The sequence below is a fragment of the Macrotis lagotis genome, chromosome 2 (genome assembly GCF_037893015.1).
Source record: "Macrotis lagotis isolate mMagLag1 chromosome 2, bilby.v1.9.chrom.fasta, whole genome shotgun sequence".
NCBI lineage: Eukaryota > Metazoa > Chordata > Mammalia > Peramelemorphia > Peramelidae > Macrotis > Macrotis lagotis.
Window position 1 is genome coordinate 25,430,335 of NC_133659.1, and position 19,055 is coordinate 25,449,389.

General features: G+C 45.4%; 1 protein-coding gene across 7 annotated transcripts in view; it reads left to right on the forward strand.

Moving 5' to 3' along the window:
- LRP8 (LDL receptor related protein 8) overlaps window positions 1–16,917 on the forward strand; it is a 114,225-nt gene extending 97,308 nt beyond the window's left edge. For all 7 annotated transcript variants that reach the window (XM_074221389.1, XM_074221390.1, XM_074221391.1 and 4 more), the window contains 7 exons: window positions 1,147–1,286; window positions 4,644–4,785; window positions 7,170–7,322; window positions 9,285–9,503; window positions 13,631–13,699; window positions 15,457–15,629; window positions 16,818–16,917. In XM_074221389.1, the coding sequence (XP_074077490.1) occupies window positions 1,147–1,286; window positions 4,644–4,785; window positions 7,170–7,322; window positions 9,285–9,503; window positions 13,631–13,699; window positions 15,457–15,629; window positions 16,818–16,856 (935 nt within the window). In that variant the 3' untranslated portion in view covers window positions 16,857–16,917. The remainder of the gene's footprint in view (window positions 1–1,146; window positions 1,287–4,643; window positions 4,786–7,169; window positions 7,323–9,284; window positions 9,504–13,630; window positions 13,700–15,456; window positions 15,630–16,817) is intronic.
- Window positions 16,918–19,055: the final 2,138 nt, after the last annotated feature.

A 19,055-nucleotide genomic window follows, 5' to 3' on the forward strand; every position in this document is an offset into this window, starting at 1 on the left:
ACTTCTAGTTGTAAGGCATTATTTAAAAAATAGAATCAAGGGGTGGCTAGGTGGTACAGTGGATAGAGCACCAGCCCTGGAGTCAGGAGGACCTGGGTTCAAATCTGGTCTCAGGTAGCTCCCCAGCAGAATGCTGGTCACTAAACTTGGATTCAAAGCTTTGATTCCCACCTTTGCCTTCTGAGGTGCTGACAGTATCTATTTCTTCCTATGTGGAATTCTGCAGGAAAGTGACAGGTGCTGTAGAGGGGATACCGAATGGATAGGCTAAGACTTGGGCTAAAGTCACACAGACAAGCCTGTCCATGACCTAGCTCCAGGGCCATGTGCTAGGTTTTGTACCCAGCCCTGGAAACAGTAGGGTGGGAGGTGTGCCCTATCTTCTCAAATCATGTCCCCTCAAACCCTGCCTGGAAAAGCGGCTGATGTTCCAAGAAGGGTTCAAGGACCGGCTTAGGTCATGTGCCTTCTTTGTGCCAGACAAGAGGAAACCTGGCTAGTGAATGGAGAGCTGGTCTCAGAGTCAGGAAGAACTGAGTTCAAGTCTTACCTGTGAAATATTTTTTTTTTGCAAGACATTGGGGTTAAGTGACTTGCCCAAGATCACACAGCTAGGTAATTATTAAGTGTCTGAGGCCAGATTTGAACCTAGCTGTGCCACCTCTGAAATATTTTAGCTGAGTGGTCCTGGTAAGTTACTGAAGTTCCCAGTGACCCCAGACCACTCTAAAACTCTTTAAGTTTTATAGACACCCGTGAGAATTGAGTGAGGCAGGGCAACACTGGTGGGTGAGTGGGGCTGCAAGTATGAGCTCAGGCACCAGAGATGGGCTGGGGGCCCATATTCTTGTGCAGACTTTAATATCATTCCCCTGAATGGAAAGTTCCCAGGCCATGCTCTTAGTTGTCCATATTCTTGACTTTCTTTTCGTTTTGTCATTCAAGGGTCTGCCATTGGATCTCAGATCACCTCCATTCCCCATGTGCTGGCCTATCACAGCCTTTTCTACTGACACACAGGAAAGGCTATACCTGGGGGTGCTGGCTTCCCATGACCAGGAGACCTGCTTTCCCTGCTCCACACCCCCTTTGGCTCCATGGACACCTCCCACCTTACCTGAATTCCCTCCTTTCTTCTCTGGACAGATCTGCTAAGTCAGCGTCTCTATTGGGTGGACTCCAAACTGCATCAGCTCTCTAGCATCGACTTCAATGGTGGCAACCGGAAGATCCTTATCTTCTCTGTGGATACCCTGAGCCACCCCTTTGGGATTGCAGTGTTTGAGGTAAGATCAACACTTATCAAGTATCAGCCCTGGAAGGGACCATAGAATAGGGGATGGCAGAGCTGGGAGGGACCTTAGAACAGGGAATATCAGAAGGGCATATTTTTAGGACCAAGAAAAGTTCATCTTATATTTTAAAGTTTATAGTAAGTCTATGAAAATGTAGTGATGGTAAGAGTTTCACCGTTCTAAATGCTGGGTCACACTGGACTCCCTCTCTCCTGGACCATGGATGCTTGAATCATAACACAGTCAAGCTAAGCCATGTCTCTTAGAGAGGGCCAGGTTGACCAGGAGACTGACTGAGGACACACTAGAAACTGAGATTCCAAATGATTTCCCCATGTAGGGGGTGGGGGGAGAGAAGTGGGGAGGGAAGAGCAGCACCAACATCCTGGTGGACCTGGAAAAGGCTTTTGAGAGAAGGCAACCTTTAAGTAGAACCTTCAGTAGATCCTGGGAGGAGGGAGAGCAAGGCAGGCCTGGAGGGCAGCTTCCAAAAGATTCTTCAATCCCTCCCAAAGGATGGGATGCCATCTAGGAGGTTCTAACTCTTCAGACTTTAGAAGCCGGGCCTGGGAGCTTGCTGTGGTCAGAGATGTTCCCCACCTGTGTTCATCCCTGTTGTAAGGAGTCTGTCTATGTTTAACTCAGCTGCCCTAGGCAGACAGGTGTTGCCTTGTGTGATCTATAATACAGAGGGAGGGGGGAAAGCCTCTCACAATCTCTCTCCACCCTACCTTTCCCGAAAGGGAGACTATCTTAAAGATTAAAAATTAGCATTGTCTGGTTTGTATTTCATTTTTATTTATTTTGTTACACTTTTCCCAGTGATCCTTTCATCAGTCAGGAATTTTGCAGCCACTTGTGAAGCCAGAGGCAAAGAATTTGATGCTTTTGGCCTCCAAGATCCCCCCAAAACCCTTCCAGCTTTCTCTCTCTCCAGTTCCAAAGATGCGTGTACCCAGTTTTAATGTGGGGCTGAGCTCTTGAGGCTGAAGAGTCTGTGATGGTTTTATCATAGCCATACACCAGTGAGGACCTCAAAGGCTGGATGCTGCTTCACAGGCATAACCTGGGGCCCCAGTGTTGGCAGAATGGCCCTCTCTTAACCCAGGATCAGGACCGATTGGAGAAGCATAGAGTGGAGGAGGGGAGAGGAGAGAGGATGGAAGTGCTATGTAATTTTCAGTTTTAGAAAGAGCTTTATTCACATCATCTCATTTGATCCTCAACAGAACTGTGAGGTTTATACAGTCGCTATTGTCATCCCTATTTTTACACAATAACTAAGTGCCTGGCTGCCTTCCTCTGTGTGTACTCTGAATGATCATTGTCCTTTCTAAATATGGCACCCAGACCCCCATGCTGCGTCGCAGATGAGGTCTGGCCAGGGCAGGAGACAGTGGAACGCAGCATTAACTCCTTAGTTCTAGACAAATGGCATTCACTTTCCCAAATGCCACATTATCCTGATTCTATTGTCATTTTTTTGTTTGTTTTTTTACAAGGCAATGGGGTTAAATGACTTGCTCAAGGGTCACACAGCTGGGTAATTATGAAGTGACTGGGTTCTGATTTGAACTCAGGTCCTCCTGACTCCAGGGTCCATGCTCTATCCACTGCGCCACTAGCTGCTTCATACCCCACCCCCAGTAGTTACTTTAAAAAATAGAATTTCTCTATCTCTTCCTGCTAGGTTTGCTTGTTTATGCCCAGAAATGATCATTTACATGAATTTAATTTTTATGTCCTGCAACTTTGATGAAATTATTGCTTTAATTAATTTTTAGTTAATTGTCTGGGATTTTCAAAGTAGATTATTATATCATCTGCAAAAGTGATCCTTTTGTTCCTTCGACTAACTGACTTTTGGACAGTATTATTCGAGAAGGTTGCCAGAAATCTTTGCAGACTCTTTTCTTTTTTTGAACTTGCCCTTTCCCCGTCCTGCTGCTTATTTCCTGCCTGCCACGATTGTTCAGATATTCTCGACAATATCTCATTAGTTAGGGCCACTAGTTCTTTTTAATTCCCTTTAGTCCCAGATGACTTGGGCTCCTAATAGCTAATGAGGTGCCCTCCCTAGAAGTTTTCCACCTATCTGGAGTATCAGTTTCCCTCTAGCCATTTTTTTTGTCCTTTCCATTCTTTTCAATGGCAGAGAATAAAAGAAGAAAAATAACAGAGGAAAATTAAAACTTAGGCAGCTCTAGCTTCTTTCTTTAGACAACTATTATCATTCATGTTGTTGCTTCCTCTCCAGAGAGTCGAACTGCTGGTTCTTTGGGAAGAAACTCTGATCAGTCACTCATCTCTGGCATTCGTTGGTCCTTTCTACTTACCTCCTCAGTTTCATATTTTTCATCCCTCCAACCTCCTATTTAAAAGATCAAGATTCCTCTTGCTCGAATCTGTTTTTACACTGAAACCTTTCTTTCTTTTAAAAATTTTTTATTCTGATCATATCCTTTTCTCCCTTACCTGGTGAGTCAGTCTTTGTAATAATTTTTTAAAAGGGAGAAAGGAAAATAAAGTCAACTAATATTCTGTGTTCCATATTCATTGGTCCCAACTCTGCCACAAAAAAAGGGAGAGAATTATATTTTCTCCCCTCTTCTTTGGGACAAAGCTTGATCATTAGAATCATAGCCTTCAGGCTGTTGTTCTATCCATTTATGTGATTGGAGTCATGATTATATTGTTTTCTGGGTCCTTCTTGCTTCACTTTATACCAGTTCAGATAAGTCTTCCCATCATCAAGTAGGTGACCTTTGGAAAGCTAAGGGCCACCATAGTGCCCAGTCAGGGAGTCTTGAGTTCAAATCTAGCTCCAGACACTTATTAGCTGTATGACCCTGGGCCAGTCACTTCACCTCTGTCTGCCTCAGTTTCCTCATATGTAAAATGGGGACCGTAACAGTACCTACTTCTTAGGGCAGTTATGAGAATCAAATGAAATCATGTTTGTAATGAGGTTACCCCACTTAGTAGGATGTAAGAAATGTTTGTTTCCTGACATCCTTGTACCAGTGATCTCACAGGGGCAGTCCCTCACTCAGTCCTGGATCACAGGCACTTGGCTCGTAGTTAGTACATACAGCAGCAGCCATTGCCCCCTCACCCCCTCGTTTCACAAAAGACAAAGCCAGAACTTGTCCAAGGTCATTAATTAACCTCCTACTATGTGCTAAGTGCTGGGGCTCCAAAGAAAGGTGATAAAAGACTCTCAAGGATCTCCAAGTCAAATCGAGAGAGATGGCAGCAGAATGGGATGAGCCACTCAGGGGAGCCCCAGGAGGGAGCCTTGGGAAGCTCGGGTCAAGATGCCCCCACTTCTTTGCCTGTGCCTCACAGGACAAAGTGTTCTGGACGGACCTGGAGAACGAAGCCATCTTCAGTGCCAACCGACTGAATGGCCTCGAAATCTCCATCCTGGCTGAGAACCTCAACAACCCTCATGACATCGTCATCTTCCATGAGCTGAAGCAGCCGAAAGGTAGGTGCCCTCCCACCTGTGTGCCCCCCACCCTCTTGCCTTGAGCTCCCCTCCCTGCCCTTAGCACTTACCTGGTCAGCATTGGATTGGAGTTTGGAAATGAATTAGTTTTCTCTTTGAATTTACATGAATTTCTCAATCTGTGTAGACCTCACCTAACACATCTGTAAGATGGGTGGAACAGCCCTTCCACAACTGATCCCCTACATCATCTAAGCATCCAACGAAAGCCTCGACTCCATTCTGTAACTATCCAGCCCCATGAAAATAGGAGAGATTTGATAAAGATGCCAGAGTTTCTCCACCCTAGTGAGGGCCGATCGGCAGTGATTATAGACACATCCTCATAGTTAGATAATTTCTGTTTCCTCTTTGGAAGCTGCATTCAGGACTTGCTTTGAGATCATTCTTGTGGCTCAACATTTTGAAGGAAATTTCTATCCTCAAAAGGTGGGTCTGATTTTTGGAGGCAATTAAGTCATTTGGAGGCTTCTCTGGGGAATAAGATGTGGCTTGTGACTGTCTCACCTTGGTTCTGTGTTGGAGAACGACCAGACGAGATCTTTGTGGGAAAGATTAGGGACCATGGGGTGTGGGGCATCTCAGGAGAGTGGATTTCTGATCCACTTGACATGACATGAGGTGGACATCCCTCACAATGAGAGCAGTCCCCAGGTAGAAGGAGCTGCCAGCATGACTGGTAGTTTTCTCCTTCTTGGAGAGTTGGGTGCCCATTTGTTGGGGATGGGCTAGTGGGAATTCTTCAAAGTGTGGATTAAGCCAGATGACCTCCAAGGTGTGACCCATCTCAGAGATAATAACCAGAATTTCATCAATTAAATCCAATTCACTTACAAGTCGTGAAATGTTCTTGCTGATATCATGGTCCTCCTTGAGAATGAAGGACAAACAATAAAGGTTTGCAAGTGATGAGGTATGCTTTCTCATTTGAACCTCATAACAGCCCTGGGAGGGTGATGAAGAAACTGAGGCAATCAGAAGTGATATGATAAGTGCCTGAGACCAGATTTGAACTCCGATCTTCCTGACTCCAGGACCAGAGCTCTAACCACTGTACTACCTGGCTGCCTTGAAGACTCTGGGATGTTATGGATTGGCTTAAGTAATACTGTTTTACATTAAAAAGTAGATGTGGCTCAAAAGTAATGAAGCATAAACTACAGAATGCCAACACTGGAAAGAGCCTTAGAGGCCAGCTAGTCTTACAACTGGAGAAACTGTGACTCTGAGTAGGGAAGTGACTTACCCATAGTCAGATTTGATGTTGTTATTGATCTGAAACTCCCTTTCTCATTGATTTCTCAAATAACACAATAAAATTATTGTTTCTTTCCTTTATACATGAAGAAAGACCCTTGACCTGGGTGTTAGGAGAGCTGGGTTCTTATCTTACTTGGGGTCCTTGGGGAGATCACTACCCCCCATCTGGACCTCAGTTTGCTCTTCTCTGAAATGAGGAGGTTCACCTAGTAGGTTTGAAAGTGTTCCTTTCAGGGGCAGCTAGGTGGTACAGTGGATAGAGCACCAGCTCTGGAGTCAGGAGTCTCTGAGTTCAAATGTGGCCTTAGACACTTAATAATTGCCTAGCTGTGTCACCTTGGGCAAATCACTTAACCCCATTGTCTAAAAAAAGAAAGTGTTCCTTTCAATTCCAACCTTTGGTTCATCTATGAATAAGGAGGAAACCCAGGCTCTCAGGCCATCCTCCTTTCTAGTTCTGGCCACAAGAGGCTGGGAGTCAGCTTTTATTTTGTCTCCAAGAGCTCACTATAAAATGCCTAGAGTAGGGAAACCAGAATGGTCAAGAGCCTGGAGCCTGTTCTAAGGGACTCACTTGAAGGAACCTTGATGAAGAGAAGACTTGGGGCGGTGTCTTCAAGAATCTGGGGAGGGGAAGAAGCAATTTCTTCCACCTGACCCCAAAGGGAATAACCAGGAACCGTTGAAGTTGGGGGTTCTCAGAGTTCAGGCAAACTTTCCAAAGTAGAGGGGCTTCCTCGAGGTGTGTGGGTTCCACTCCTTGGAGATCTCCTGAATGGCCCCTAGTTGGATGTGTGATGGTGTGAACCTCTTTTGTGTGGGGTTGGGTTCGATGGCTTCTGAGGTCCCTAAACATGTGATTCTGCAGGAATCGTAGGGCACCTACAGATGACTGGATGAACTAGAGAAAGCCCTAAGCTGGGAGTCAGGACATCTACGGTTCTTCATGTTCCCTTCCTGAACCCCAGGTTCCTCATCTTCTAAATGGGGCTGCCCCACAGGTCTGGGAGACTATCTAAAGGGAAGGATTCCCCTTGCCCCTGGAGTCCAGAGTTTCTCCTTGCCTGAGCCATCACCCCACTCTCTTTCTCTCTTCTCCTCAGCTCCTGATGCCTGTGAGCAGAGCTCTCAGCCTAATGGTGGCTGTGAATACTTGTGCCTTCCTGCCCCCCAGATCTCCATCCACTCCCCCAAGTACACCTGTGCCTGTCCTGACTCCATGTGGCTGGGCCCCGATATGAAGAGGTGCTACCGAGGTAAGAGCTGCCAGAGGCAGGGACTGCAATATTGGCCCTGTCTCTCCCTATCCCCTTCCCCACATGTGTCCTTGGATAATTGGTTAGAGCTGAATATGGGATACGGAGCCAGGGGACCTAGTTCAAATCCCAGTGCTGATGTGTCCTTGGTCTAATCGCCTCCTAAGCGTCTGCTGCTTCCTTAGGACAACTGCGATGGCCATAATCCTTTCCTTTCATGAGGATTGTGGGGAACAATTCAGGAGTCCTTGCAGCCTCCACCCATCCACAGCCCCAACCAGGTGAACTGCCCACCTAACCTACGAAAAGCATTTATTCCTTCGTAACTCATGCTGAGGGTCTACTCCCACCTAGACACTGAAAACAATGCAGTGCCTGCCCTCAAGAAGCATACAATCTACTAGCAGAAGGGAAGACAAGAGTCACATCACCAGAAGTTGAGTGTGGTTGGGCAGAGGAGGCAGCCGGGCAGAGCTCTCGCAGGCAGGTAGACAGAGGAAAGAAGACCAAGCTGCGCTCACCAGGGAAGGGTTCATGCAGCAGGAGTCCCCTGAGTTGGGCCTTGAGGGGAGAGATCTGCAGCAGGTGGAGATGAGATGAGGGGACTCCCAAATTGGCAGCCCAGCCAAATGCCTGGAAGTGGGAGACGGAAGGTCCAGTCTGAGCTAATAGCCCAGTTCGGCCCAGAAACAGAATGTGTGAAAGGGAGGAGGAAGGGGGAAGAGGAAGAGATAAGCATTTAGTAAGGACTTACTGTATGTCATGTATATTTATAAATAATTATTTATATTATAAACTTATAAATTTATATTTAATATTCATATTTAATAGTAAAAAGAATATTTATAAATATCTCATTTGGTCAAGTATGTTGCAGGACTAGATATTGGTAGAACTAGATTGATCAAGGCCTTGAATACCAAGGCAAAGTTTGTATTTTATCCTAATTAGCATTGGTCATTAGAATAGAGGAAATTGAATCAACAAAATGTATTAAACAGCTACTGTGTCCCAGCATCATAGTACCCTATGCTCCTAAAATTAGACCTAGGAGGGACATGGAGGCCATCGAGTCCAACCTCGGTAAAATTTCCTGGTAAGGAATTTGAGGGTAAGTGACTTATCCAAGGTGATTTAAGTATAAATAATCAGATTCAAGATTTGAGCTCAGGTTTTTGAAATGCAGAGAAAGTGCTCTTTCTCCTATACCCCTAGAAGCAGAAGGAACGTGGGCCCTGCCCTCAAGGAGCTTTCATTCTTATTGAGGGAGACAGCACATGTTAGGGTGAGTCAGGAAGCTCCCATTTATGAAGTGCCTACTGTGTGCTAGGCCTCAAAGGAGTATAAAGGAAGGAGTGGTTAGAAAATTAAGAAATAGGGTACAGGGGTAGGTGGGTGGCACAGTGGATAGAGCACTGGCCCTGGAGTCAGAAGGACCTAGGTTCAAATGTGGCCTCAGACATGGAATTGCCTAGTTGTGTGACCTTGGGCAAGTTACTTAACCCCATTCCCAACCAAAAAGAAAGAAAGAAAGAAAGAAAGAAAGAAAGAAAGAAAGAGAAAGAGGGTATAATTGCTTGAAAAGCCCCTTCTAGAAGTGATGGCTCTGCTGATTTAATTACTCCCCCCCACAAGGGAAAAGTGGAAAGCAAGGGAAGATGGGAAGGGAAATGCAGCCGGCAGATAGCAAGATGCCGGGGATGGAGAGGGTATGGAAACATTGCCTGACCCAATGCAATGAGATAAGTCAGCTCGTACATTCATTCATTCTCATTACAAGCAATTTAGCAGAAACACTCATTAATTGCCTAAGGTATGCTAGGCTCTATGTTAGCCCCAAGCTCTAGTCAGATTTCGTGACCAGAGAGATTTAGTGTAGCCAGAGAGAGGTGGGGACCAGGAGCCTTGAGCCTGCCCAGACCAGGTGGACAATTGACCCTATCTTTGGCCTTTCCTCCACAGCCCCTCCAACTACCTCAACAACGACACTGGCTTCCACCACCATGAGAACTCCAGGCACAAGTCTTCTCACCACCAGCCCCATCTCTTTTCCAGGCCACACAAGGAATCAGAGTTTGGCAGAGGCCCCCCTGAGCTCCGTGACACCCCCTAGTGAGCCCGCCATTAGCGCCTCTGCACCAGTGGTTCCCACACCGGGAAACAGCAACCACTCACAACACTGTAAGGATGTCTGTTCTTCCTGCCCTTTTGGGGGGGCTGGGGAGAAGAGAGAGCTGGGAGACTGACTGCAACCATAGACCAGACATGAAGAGCCAAGGGTGTGGGCCTGTCACCTGGGCTACCCAGCTGATCAAAGATCCCATCTAAGGGAGAGGGGCAAGGGGGCAGGGGAAAGGGTCCTGGGCTGAGGTCCAACTGTAGTGACTTTGGGCAAAGCCCATCCCTGCTCTGGGCCTCAATTTCTCATCTATCAGTTGAAGGTGTTGCCTTCCATAGGAGCCACCCAGTTTCTTCCTGCTTTGCTGTCCTGGGCTCAGTGGCCTTTCTCATTAGGAGATTCTGAAGTCTCAGTAATGAGAAAGCTCATCATATTCCTATGATCCTTTATAGTTTGCCTGATGCTTATCATATTATCTCATTGAAGCCTGGGAAGGGGAAGGGAAAGGTTGTCTTTATCCTCATTTTATAGGTGAGGGAACGGGGCTGAGACATTAAATGTCTTAAAGTCACATAGCTAGGAAATGTTTGAGACAGAATTTGAACTCAGGTCCTCTTGACTCCAAGTCCAGTCCTCTGTCTTTCATGTCATGGTATATCTCATCCATTCCCTGTTCTAAGCCCCCTCCCAGCTCCGACATCCCCTGTTCTAAGCCCCCTCCCAGCTCCGATATCCCCTGTTCTCAGGCCCCTCCCAGCTCCGACATACCCTGTTCTAAGCCCCCTCCCAGCTCCGACATCCCCTGTTCTCAGGCCCCTCCCAGCTCTGACATCCCCTGTTCTAAGACCCTCCCAACACTGACATCCCTGTTCTCAGGTCTTCTGCAATGTCCTTTTCTAAACTGCCTAATTGCCCCCCAACTCCCACCTACCCAGCATTGGTGAGGGTAGGGCTGGAAGTTCAACCATTGCTGCCTTCACCCTGCCTGTCTGGGTTTCTATAAAAACCTGTCCCCCAGATAGATCCCTATACCCCTTGTCTATCTAGACCTTGTCCAACCCCCCAGATGAAAATAATTAAGTTCAGAGTTTATTTTAATGTTGGGCACAGTAATTGTCACCATTAGAAATGTCCTGTCTCATTAACTAGTAAATGTCTTTTTAATTGAGTTACCTGCCACAGAGAATTCATTTAAAAGGATAAACTCTCTTGGAAATTATTTTCCACACATCACTAACCCCATCCCCAGCTGTGGAGGGAAGGAATGGGAAGGACTTGGTCTAATCAGGCCCCATTTGTCTCTGGACACCCCCCTTCCAGTTCTGCACTAAAGCCCTCACCCCCAGGAGTACTGATGTAGGAGAATTCTGGCAACCAGCATCCCAGGTTTTAGGAGTGTTCCTTTGGCTTCAGAGACAGAAGTGGGAGCCTCCCTCTCTAGTTACATCTCATGGGTCTGTTTGGCATGACTTTGTATGTATATTGGGTATAATATATCTTGCTTTCTCAATGGATGGGAGAGGAGGTAGGGAAAGGGAAAATTGGAACCAAAAATACAAGTGAAAACAAGGAACATTAATTTTAAAAATAACAGTAATACCAAACAAAAAACAACTCACAGTATGAGTACACTGCAGGCTTTGTTTTGTCCTTCCAGACCCTGCAAAAGAAGAACCCCCCACCCCATTTCCATAAGAGAATCATCAGGGTCTAGGCAATAGAACACTGGAATCACTTGCTGTGTATCTCTGGCCAAGGCAATTCCCCTCTCTGATCCTTAGTTTACTTATAAAATTGTAATAATTTATAAAATTATAATAATTGTAACCTGTACCACCTACTTCCCAGGTTGTTATGGAAGATACACTTTATAGATCTTAATAATTGTTCACAGACACTCATGGGATTTAGAGTTGGAAAGGACCATGGAGTCTTCTGGTCCAACATCTTCATTTGACAGATGAGAAAACTGAGGCCCAAGGGAGGGGAAGAGACTTTCCCAAAATCATGTAGTGAGCAATTAGCAGAGCCAGGATTATGATCACTATTATAATTGCATCAGTCTCAAGAGATCTAGGATCTTTGGAATACATACCCATCTTTTTCTGACCTGTCCTTGCCAGGTTTGGGGATATTTGATTTCTAGAAACAAAGAAATAAAATGACTTTATTTTCTGTTTTTGAGAAAATGATATCATAAAGGGATTATTTGTTCTTTTAGTTTTCCATAGAATTCTCTTGTGAAATGCATGGTGACTTGGGAGGTGACTGTTTCTTAATAGCATGTTCATTTTCCTTTAAGACTGGTTTATCTATTTATTGCCTTGTTAATTTGAGTAGTTCATGTTTTTGCAAATGTTTATTTTTATGTTCTCTAAAAATTGATTATCTACATTTTATATGTTCTTTGTTTTACTGGGTTTTTTTTAATATGAAACTATGATTTGTTCAATTGGTAGAAGAAAATCCACTAATGCAGATAAACTAAAAAGAGATGCCCAGGACCTTGTAGCAATGATAGATATATCAGAGATGAATCTTAAACCAAGTCTAACCATTTCCAGAACTGGCTCAGTAGTTCCTGTCTCAGTTTTCTTTCTTCCTTGGGTTTTCTTCAAGAACCTGCATTCTTTTTGGTTTGAGTTATTGAATTCTTGTTTTTGAGGGAATTTGCTAATGCTTTGTCAATCTTATCGGCCCTTTCTAATGACCATTTTTGTTTTCTTCATCAATCCAATTATTCTTTTAATTTTTTATTGATTTTGCCTTTTACTCTAATGATTTCCTGCTTGGTATTTACTATTTCTGTGTTACTTTGTTCCTTTTCTAATTTATTTAATGGCTCACTCCACTTATAAACACTCTCCCTTTCTGATTTAATGAGTGTGGAGGATGGAAATTTGCCTCCGAGTTCTGCTTCGGCGACATCCCTTAAATTTGGATAGGTAGTATTTATATTGCCATTATCTTTAATATTATCTATTATTGTTTGCTTAATTTGTTAACCCAGGAATTATTCAATAAATCATTTTTTCAGTCTGCATATAAGCCAGAATTTTGAGAGCAATTTCCTTGTTAATTACTATCTTTAGTTCTTTAGAATCTATGAGCAGTATTTAAAATTTCTGCCCTTTCAAGTTTAAAATTCACAGAGTAGACCCTCTATTAATGCATACTGTGACCTTCTTCTTGTCTTGAGTCAATGGTTTCATGAACTGTTTTAGCAAAAGAAAAAATCTCTTGGATCCCAGAGTCCTGGTGATGAGCCTCTTTGGTGCCCGGCAAAGCTGGTGTTGGGCACCAGAACCCTTCAATTATTTACAGCCTCTTCAGGCTGAAAAGACCTGCCTTTGGGGTTGCAAAAGCAGAACCTTTAAGAGCCCAAGGTCACCCCCAGCACAGGAAAGGGATTGGAACTTGGGTGTCGACCCTTCCTCAAGGATATTCAGTTTAGGCCCAAACATTGATCCCTGCTCTATAATCCCTACCTTTTCTCCTTTCTCCTCCCAATCTGATTGTGAGTGTTCTTTCTCTCCAGTCTATGAACTGGAAATGAGTTGGTTTTTTTAATGTATTTTTGGGAGGTGATATTTCCACGAAGTCTGAATTAGGCAGTCTGTTGGCTTGATTTGGGGCCTTCTTTGGGGCTACCTGTTGAGGAGCCAATTTGGATAGAGAAGCAGCCAATATAGCTTTGATAATGAAAATGAACAAAGCCGGTTTTGAAATGAATAGACCTTTCTCCCCCATCAAAAATAAAAGTAAAAAAGCTCCCTCATGTGTGAGATGAGGGGTAAACATACGCAAACCAGAGATTGTATGTAGGTGTCTAGATCCAGAGCTGGAAAGGCCATCTGGTCTAACCCCCTTATGTGACCTATATAAGGTAGGATTTGAACCCAGGTCCTCAAACTCTCAAACCCAGGTATCCCAAGGTTGACAACGTGGACATTCCCACCAAGTGTTCACAACTATGATAGTGCTTAGCATACCAGGCCTGAAGTCCAGAAGAGTTCTATTATCAGACACTCAATAGCCTGTGACTTTCTTAAGATGGATAGTGTCTAATGTTCTTTCCAGGTCCAAATTATCCATATTTCCTCTTTCCTGCCACTATGGAATGGGGCTATAAACTTGGATGGACAGGGGCAGAGGGTTTACTAAGTCAATGCATTTCTACATCTTGCAGATGGAACCATGGGTGGCAAACTGGTCTCCACAGCCACGGCCGCCATCATCGGCATCATCGTCCCTGTGGGTGAGTGGTGCCCCCTGAGTTTTCTTCTTTGGTTTGGGGAAGAAGGAAAAAACCATTATCTCTGATGTGGAGAAATGGGCCCCCTTGATGAATTCCTCCTCTCCAACTCATCTTCTTTTCTTCTTGGTCCTAAATGAATGGGGCAGTTGGCTAGGCTCGCTCTAATACTGGATCAGACTTCTGCTCCACCTGAATGTGGAGACTTGGACTTTAGGCCAAGCCCTTCTCTGTGATGAGAAGGAAAAGTGGCAATGAGGAGGCCCCCACCCCGAAACAGCTTAATAGAATAGAAATCTAGAGTTAAGACTTCAGAAGAAAATGGTGAGGTTCCTGGCGTGGACTGTATGTAGAGGATGTCTGACTCTGGCAGCCTAGAAGGGACATGAGCAGAACACAAGACTGTTCAGAGAAGGCAGACTGGAACAAGGAGAGGAAAACCAGGAGGAGGAAGTGGAGGGCCTCAGGATGACAAGCAGAGAGGTATAGGTAAATAGGAAGCCAAGAACTGGGGAACTTCTGGATGTTTGTGAGCAGAGGCGTATCCTCAGCTGAACTTTGCCTAAAGAAAGGGAATTGGTGGGTGGGAATGGGATTTGGGGGGTTGGACAGGAAAGAAGAAAGATGAGACTATTAGTCTTGTTAGTAAACCTTTGTTAAGGACCTACTATGTGTTCTAAGAATCTGTTATGTGTTCTAAGCACTAGGCATATGAAGACAGTCCCTGCCTTCAAGGAGGGAGACAATAAGCAATCAGACTACAGACACAGTGAATAGGGAAAATCAACACACGTTAAGAGGGATTGGGAAAGGCTACCTGTAGATGTGGGGTGTTTGCTGGGGTTTGAAGGGACAGAGAAGACACCAAGTCAGGAGATGGAGTGGTCTAATTGGAGAAATTAGGGGTGTGTGTGTGTGTGTGTGTGTGTGTGTGTGTGTGTGTGTGTGTGTATGTGTGTGTGAAGCTTGAGAAGGTAGTGGTGCTAGGGCTTTGATCTCCAAGTAGTTTTATATTTGGTCCTGGAGGTGCTAGGGAGCCCCTAGAGTTTATTGAATAAGGGAGTAACAAGGTGAGGCCTGGTGCTTTGTTGTCTGAGTTGAGGCCAGATTGGAGTGGGGAGAGCCTGGCAGCAGACCGAGCCACCAGCAGCTATTGAACTGTTAGGTGATGAGCAACTGAGTTGGGTGGGGGTGAGGGAGTGGTGGAAGAGAGAAGGGGGCTAATTTAGGAGAGGTTACAAAGGGATAATGATGGAATTTGGCAGCAGATTAGCTGGGGTGGGGGTGAGAGAGTGGGGTGTCAGGGATGGCACTGAGCTCAAGTGACTGGGAGCAAGGCTGAATTTAGTTTAGTGGGGGGGAGGGTGGTGATTATTCTCTCTTGGATATCTTGGCTCTGAGATGCCAAAGGGCCTCTCCCTAGTCAGAGAGAGATACCCCACAAGGAGATGGCAAGGCTTTGCCCTGGAGGACAGAATTAGGGATGACAAGGGGAAATTATAGGGAGATAATTTCAAGTCAGCCCAAGAAAGATAACTTCCCAGGCTAGTGCTGTTCCATAATGGGATGGTCACCTCTTGGGGAATGAGTATCCAACTATAAGAGAGCTTCAAGCTAACACCAGATGGTCCCTTGTAGGAAATGTTATGGGGGCCTGAGGTCTCTTCTGGGTCTAGAAAGCTCTGACTCTGGAGCCAAGGTGGGAGTCCCATGGTGGGCCTCTGCTGAAATGCCCTCTCTCCACCACTGCGCACCCCCAGGGGTCATCGTCCTGCTGAGCATGAGCGGCTACCTGATCTGGAGGAACTGGAAGAGGAAGAACACCAAAAGCATGAACTTTGACAACCCTGTGTACAGGAAGACGACAGAGGAGGAGGATGAGGACGAGATTCACATAGGGAGGACAGCTCAGATCGGACACGTCTACCCTGCAGTGAGTGTTCTTGGGGAGCGATGGTGGAGGGAGGAGTCTCTTTTCTTCCAGCCCTTATTTTACTCTTCCTCCCCCCCCCCGTTTCTCTTCCTCCTTTCCCCTCTCACCTTCTTTTCTCCCTCCTCCCTTTTTTCCTTTTTTTCCTCTCTCCCTCCTTTCTAGTTTTTTCTCTCCCTTTTTCCCCTTCTCTCTCCCTTTTCTCCTCCTCTCTCTTCCTCCCTCCCTTTCCCTTCTTTTCTCCTTTTTCCTTTTTTCTCTTCCTTTTCCCTTCACTTTCTTCTCTTCTTTTTCCCTCTCTTTCCCCTCCTCTCCTCTTTTTTCCTTCCTTTTCTTTCTCTCTTCCTTTTCTCTCCCTCTCTCCTTCTCTCCTTCTCTCCCATTTTCTTTTTTTTCCCCTCCCTTCTTCCCTCTTTTCCTTCCTCTGCTTTGCCTTCTCTTCATTCTTCTATTCCTTCCTCTCTTCTATCTTTCCCTTCTTCACTGAACCCCTACCATTCTCATTTTCTCTCTCTCTCTCTCTCTCTCTCTCTCTCTCTCTCTCTCTCTCTCTCTCTCTCTCTCTCTCTCTCTCTCTCTCCCCTCCCTCCCTCCCTCCCTCCCTTCATCCCTATCTCACCCTTTCCATTTCTCAATGACTCAATTATCAGGAAGTCTTTATCACAGAATACCAAAATCTAAGAATTGAATGGGATGTCTGTGACCACCTAGTTCAACCTAGACCCCAAAAGAATCCCCATGAATGAATGAAACATTGCATGCTGACTATGTTCCAAGCTCCAGGGTAACAAACAAACAAGGCAGATGGTCCCCCTTCTCAAGGAGACCCACATATGGAAACTTTCAGCTGCAAATCAACCAAGTCCAAAGTCACCTAAATATAAAACATAAGACTGGCATAAGAGGTCCTTTCAAATGCTTTGTCCATATAATAAGTAAACTGTATCTTGATTGTTTCCCTGGATTCATGTCTAATCGCCTAGTCTGGTGTGACCTGTTCTTGGGTCTCTCATACTATCTCTGTGACTTGGACAAGGTATTTCCCATTCCTAGGCTTCAGTTTCTTCATCTGTGAAACAAGAGGGTCAGACTCCATGGCCTCCAGACCTGGGATTGTATGGGGAAGGACAATGGTCATCCTCAGGAAGCTCTTTCTCTGGCTCACTCTCGTGCTTTGCTCTGTCTCCCCAGCGTGTGGCATTAAGCCTTGAAGATGACGGGTTGCCCTGAGGATGAGCAGCTCCGTGTCTGACGGAATCAATCACATGCACTGGACTCTTTCTGGACACTGGATGGATGGATGGATGCGTTTCTTTGCCTGGGATTTTGTGTGTGCGTGCGTGTGAATGAGAGAGCGAGGACGTGTGTCTGTGTGTGTGTGTGCTTGGGATTCTTTTTTAAAAATGATGTTGCGGAAAGGTAACCACAAAGTTATAATGAACTGCAGACATCCAAAGGATGTGAGAGTTTGGTATGTATAATGTTTTATACGCGTCTTACCTGGCTGCACTACCCGTAAGAAAGCGCAGAGCAGTCCCTGCTGAGCAACTAACGTGATGGATGGAACCAGACCCGGCCTGGCAGGACAGGAGCTGGCTTACTGTTTTACAATTATATTTATAGAGGGTGTTTAGGGGGGTTTTGTAAATAAAATGAAGATGCTTTGTGGCTATCTATCAACATAAGTTAAAAAAAAAACCCAACGATGAGCCCTTTCATGTCCTCCCCACTCCCCAACACCCCATCTAGAATATTTATTAACATATTTCACAGAAAAGAGCTGTAAATAATTTAGAGAGGTGAGAGTATTTATTTTGGGGTATGGGTGGTTCACTGTGTATAGACTGTGTGGGGCCAGTCAGAAATAGAAAGGATGGACCGGATGGACCTTATGGACACTAAATGTGGAAATACAGACTGTCCTGCTGCAAAATCCCAAGGCCATATCACTCAATGAGGAGGGTCCCAGGATGGCTTTGGAAGCGGTTGTGGAAATGATCTAATGCTGGATAAAGGAGGGCCTCTTCACTACTGCTCCATCTCCAAAAGGCAAAGTGGGTTAGAGCTCTGTCACTGGTGCACAAGAAAGCACCATGGAGAACCTTCCATTGGTTGGACTTCTCTTCCTAAGGCCATGTGCTCACTTTGTACAGTTCTGAAAACTTGGAAACCCACTGAGGGTGTCTTAGTTTCCTCATCTATAAAACAAGAGTTTGTTTAGGGGCATTCAATCATTTCTTAGGTCTTTCCTTACCCTGATTTTGCATCCCTAGGACCCTCCCAATTCTGACATTTTATGCTCTGAATTTTGTTTTCTATCCCAAAGTCTCTTGCATCTTTGACATTTTATTTAAATTTAACATTCTCTGTTCTTAACAGCGGTCCACCATCACCCTTCTCTGATTCTGCGATTGTGTTCCTTGGTTGGCAGGATCAGTGCTCTCCTCTTAGACCCTTTGTGCAGCTGATCATGTTATTATTTCCAGTTTCATACAGAAGGAAACCTGGCACCAATCTGTTGAGAATCAGACAGCTAATTGATCTACATGCACTTAATCAGCACCCAGCCCTGTCCAGTCCCTGACCATAAAAATACAAGAAGAGGCAACTCTGCCTTCAGAGGGCTTTCATTTGAGTCAGTCTCGGAACTGGGATCATGTTGGGTTGCTTCCTTTAACAAAGGACATTTGGGTCTTTTGGATGTTGAGAAGTCTGGAGCAAATGCCCCATGGGAAGTGGAGTTGTGGTTTTCCTTCTAGGACCCTTTCTCAGTTTGAGAAGGATGGCCCTTGTTCCAGGTGGCTCCATCTCCTGAATATAGGGTGACTGATCCATCCAGCCTGAGTACCCCTGCCCGCTGATGAATGGGTTTTCCAACAGGTTCTGGAGCACTTCCAGGTCAGACGGTTCATGTAATAGTGCCTGTCCCCCTGTCTGAACACACTGTGGTCTGCCAAAACCCAGGAGGGTACCCTCCACTGGGGGGCAGAGAGGGGTGGAATTGAGAGCACTTAAAGGAGAGAACCAAGGATCCATGGAAGGGGAGCCTGAGCCTTTCGTGATGAGCACCAGCCACTGGAGTTCAGGAAGATCCCTGGAGATGCAGGAAGACTTGAGTTTGAATCCTGCCTCCAATACCACCTGAGCAAGCCTCGGTAGAAAACTGAGGCCCTAAGGAGATGTGAAATGACTTTCACATAAGACCATAGATCTGAAATCAGAAGAAGCAGCTGGTAGAGTGGAGAGAGTGCTTGAAGACCTGGGTTCAAATTCAACCTCCAAATAAGAGATTTGTAAAGGACTTGGCATAGTGTGTTGCAAAATGCAGGTGCCTAATAAATGTAAGTTCCCTTCCCTCTTTCTTAGCAGTTTTGTGACCCTGGACAAGCCAGGCATGCTTCTGTGAGCTTCACTTTTGTCTAGTGGGGT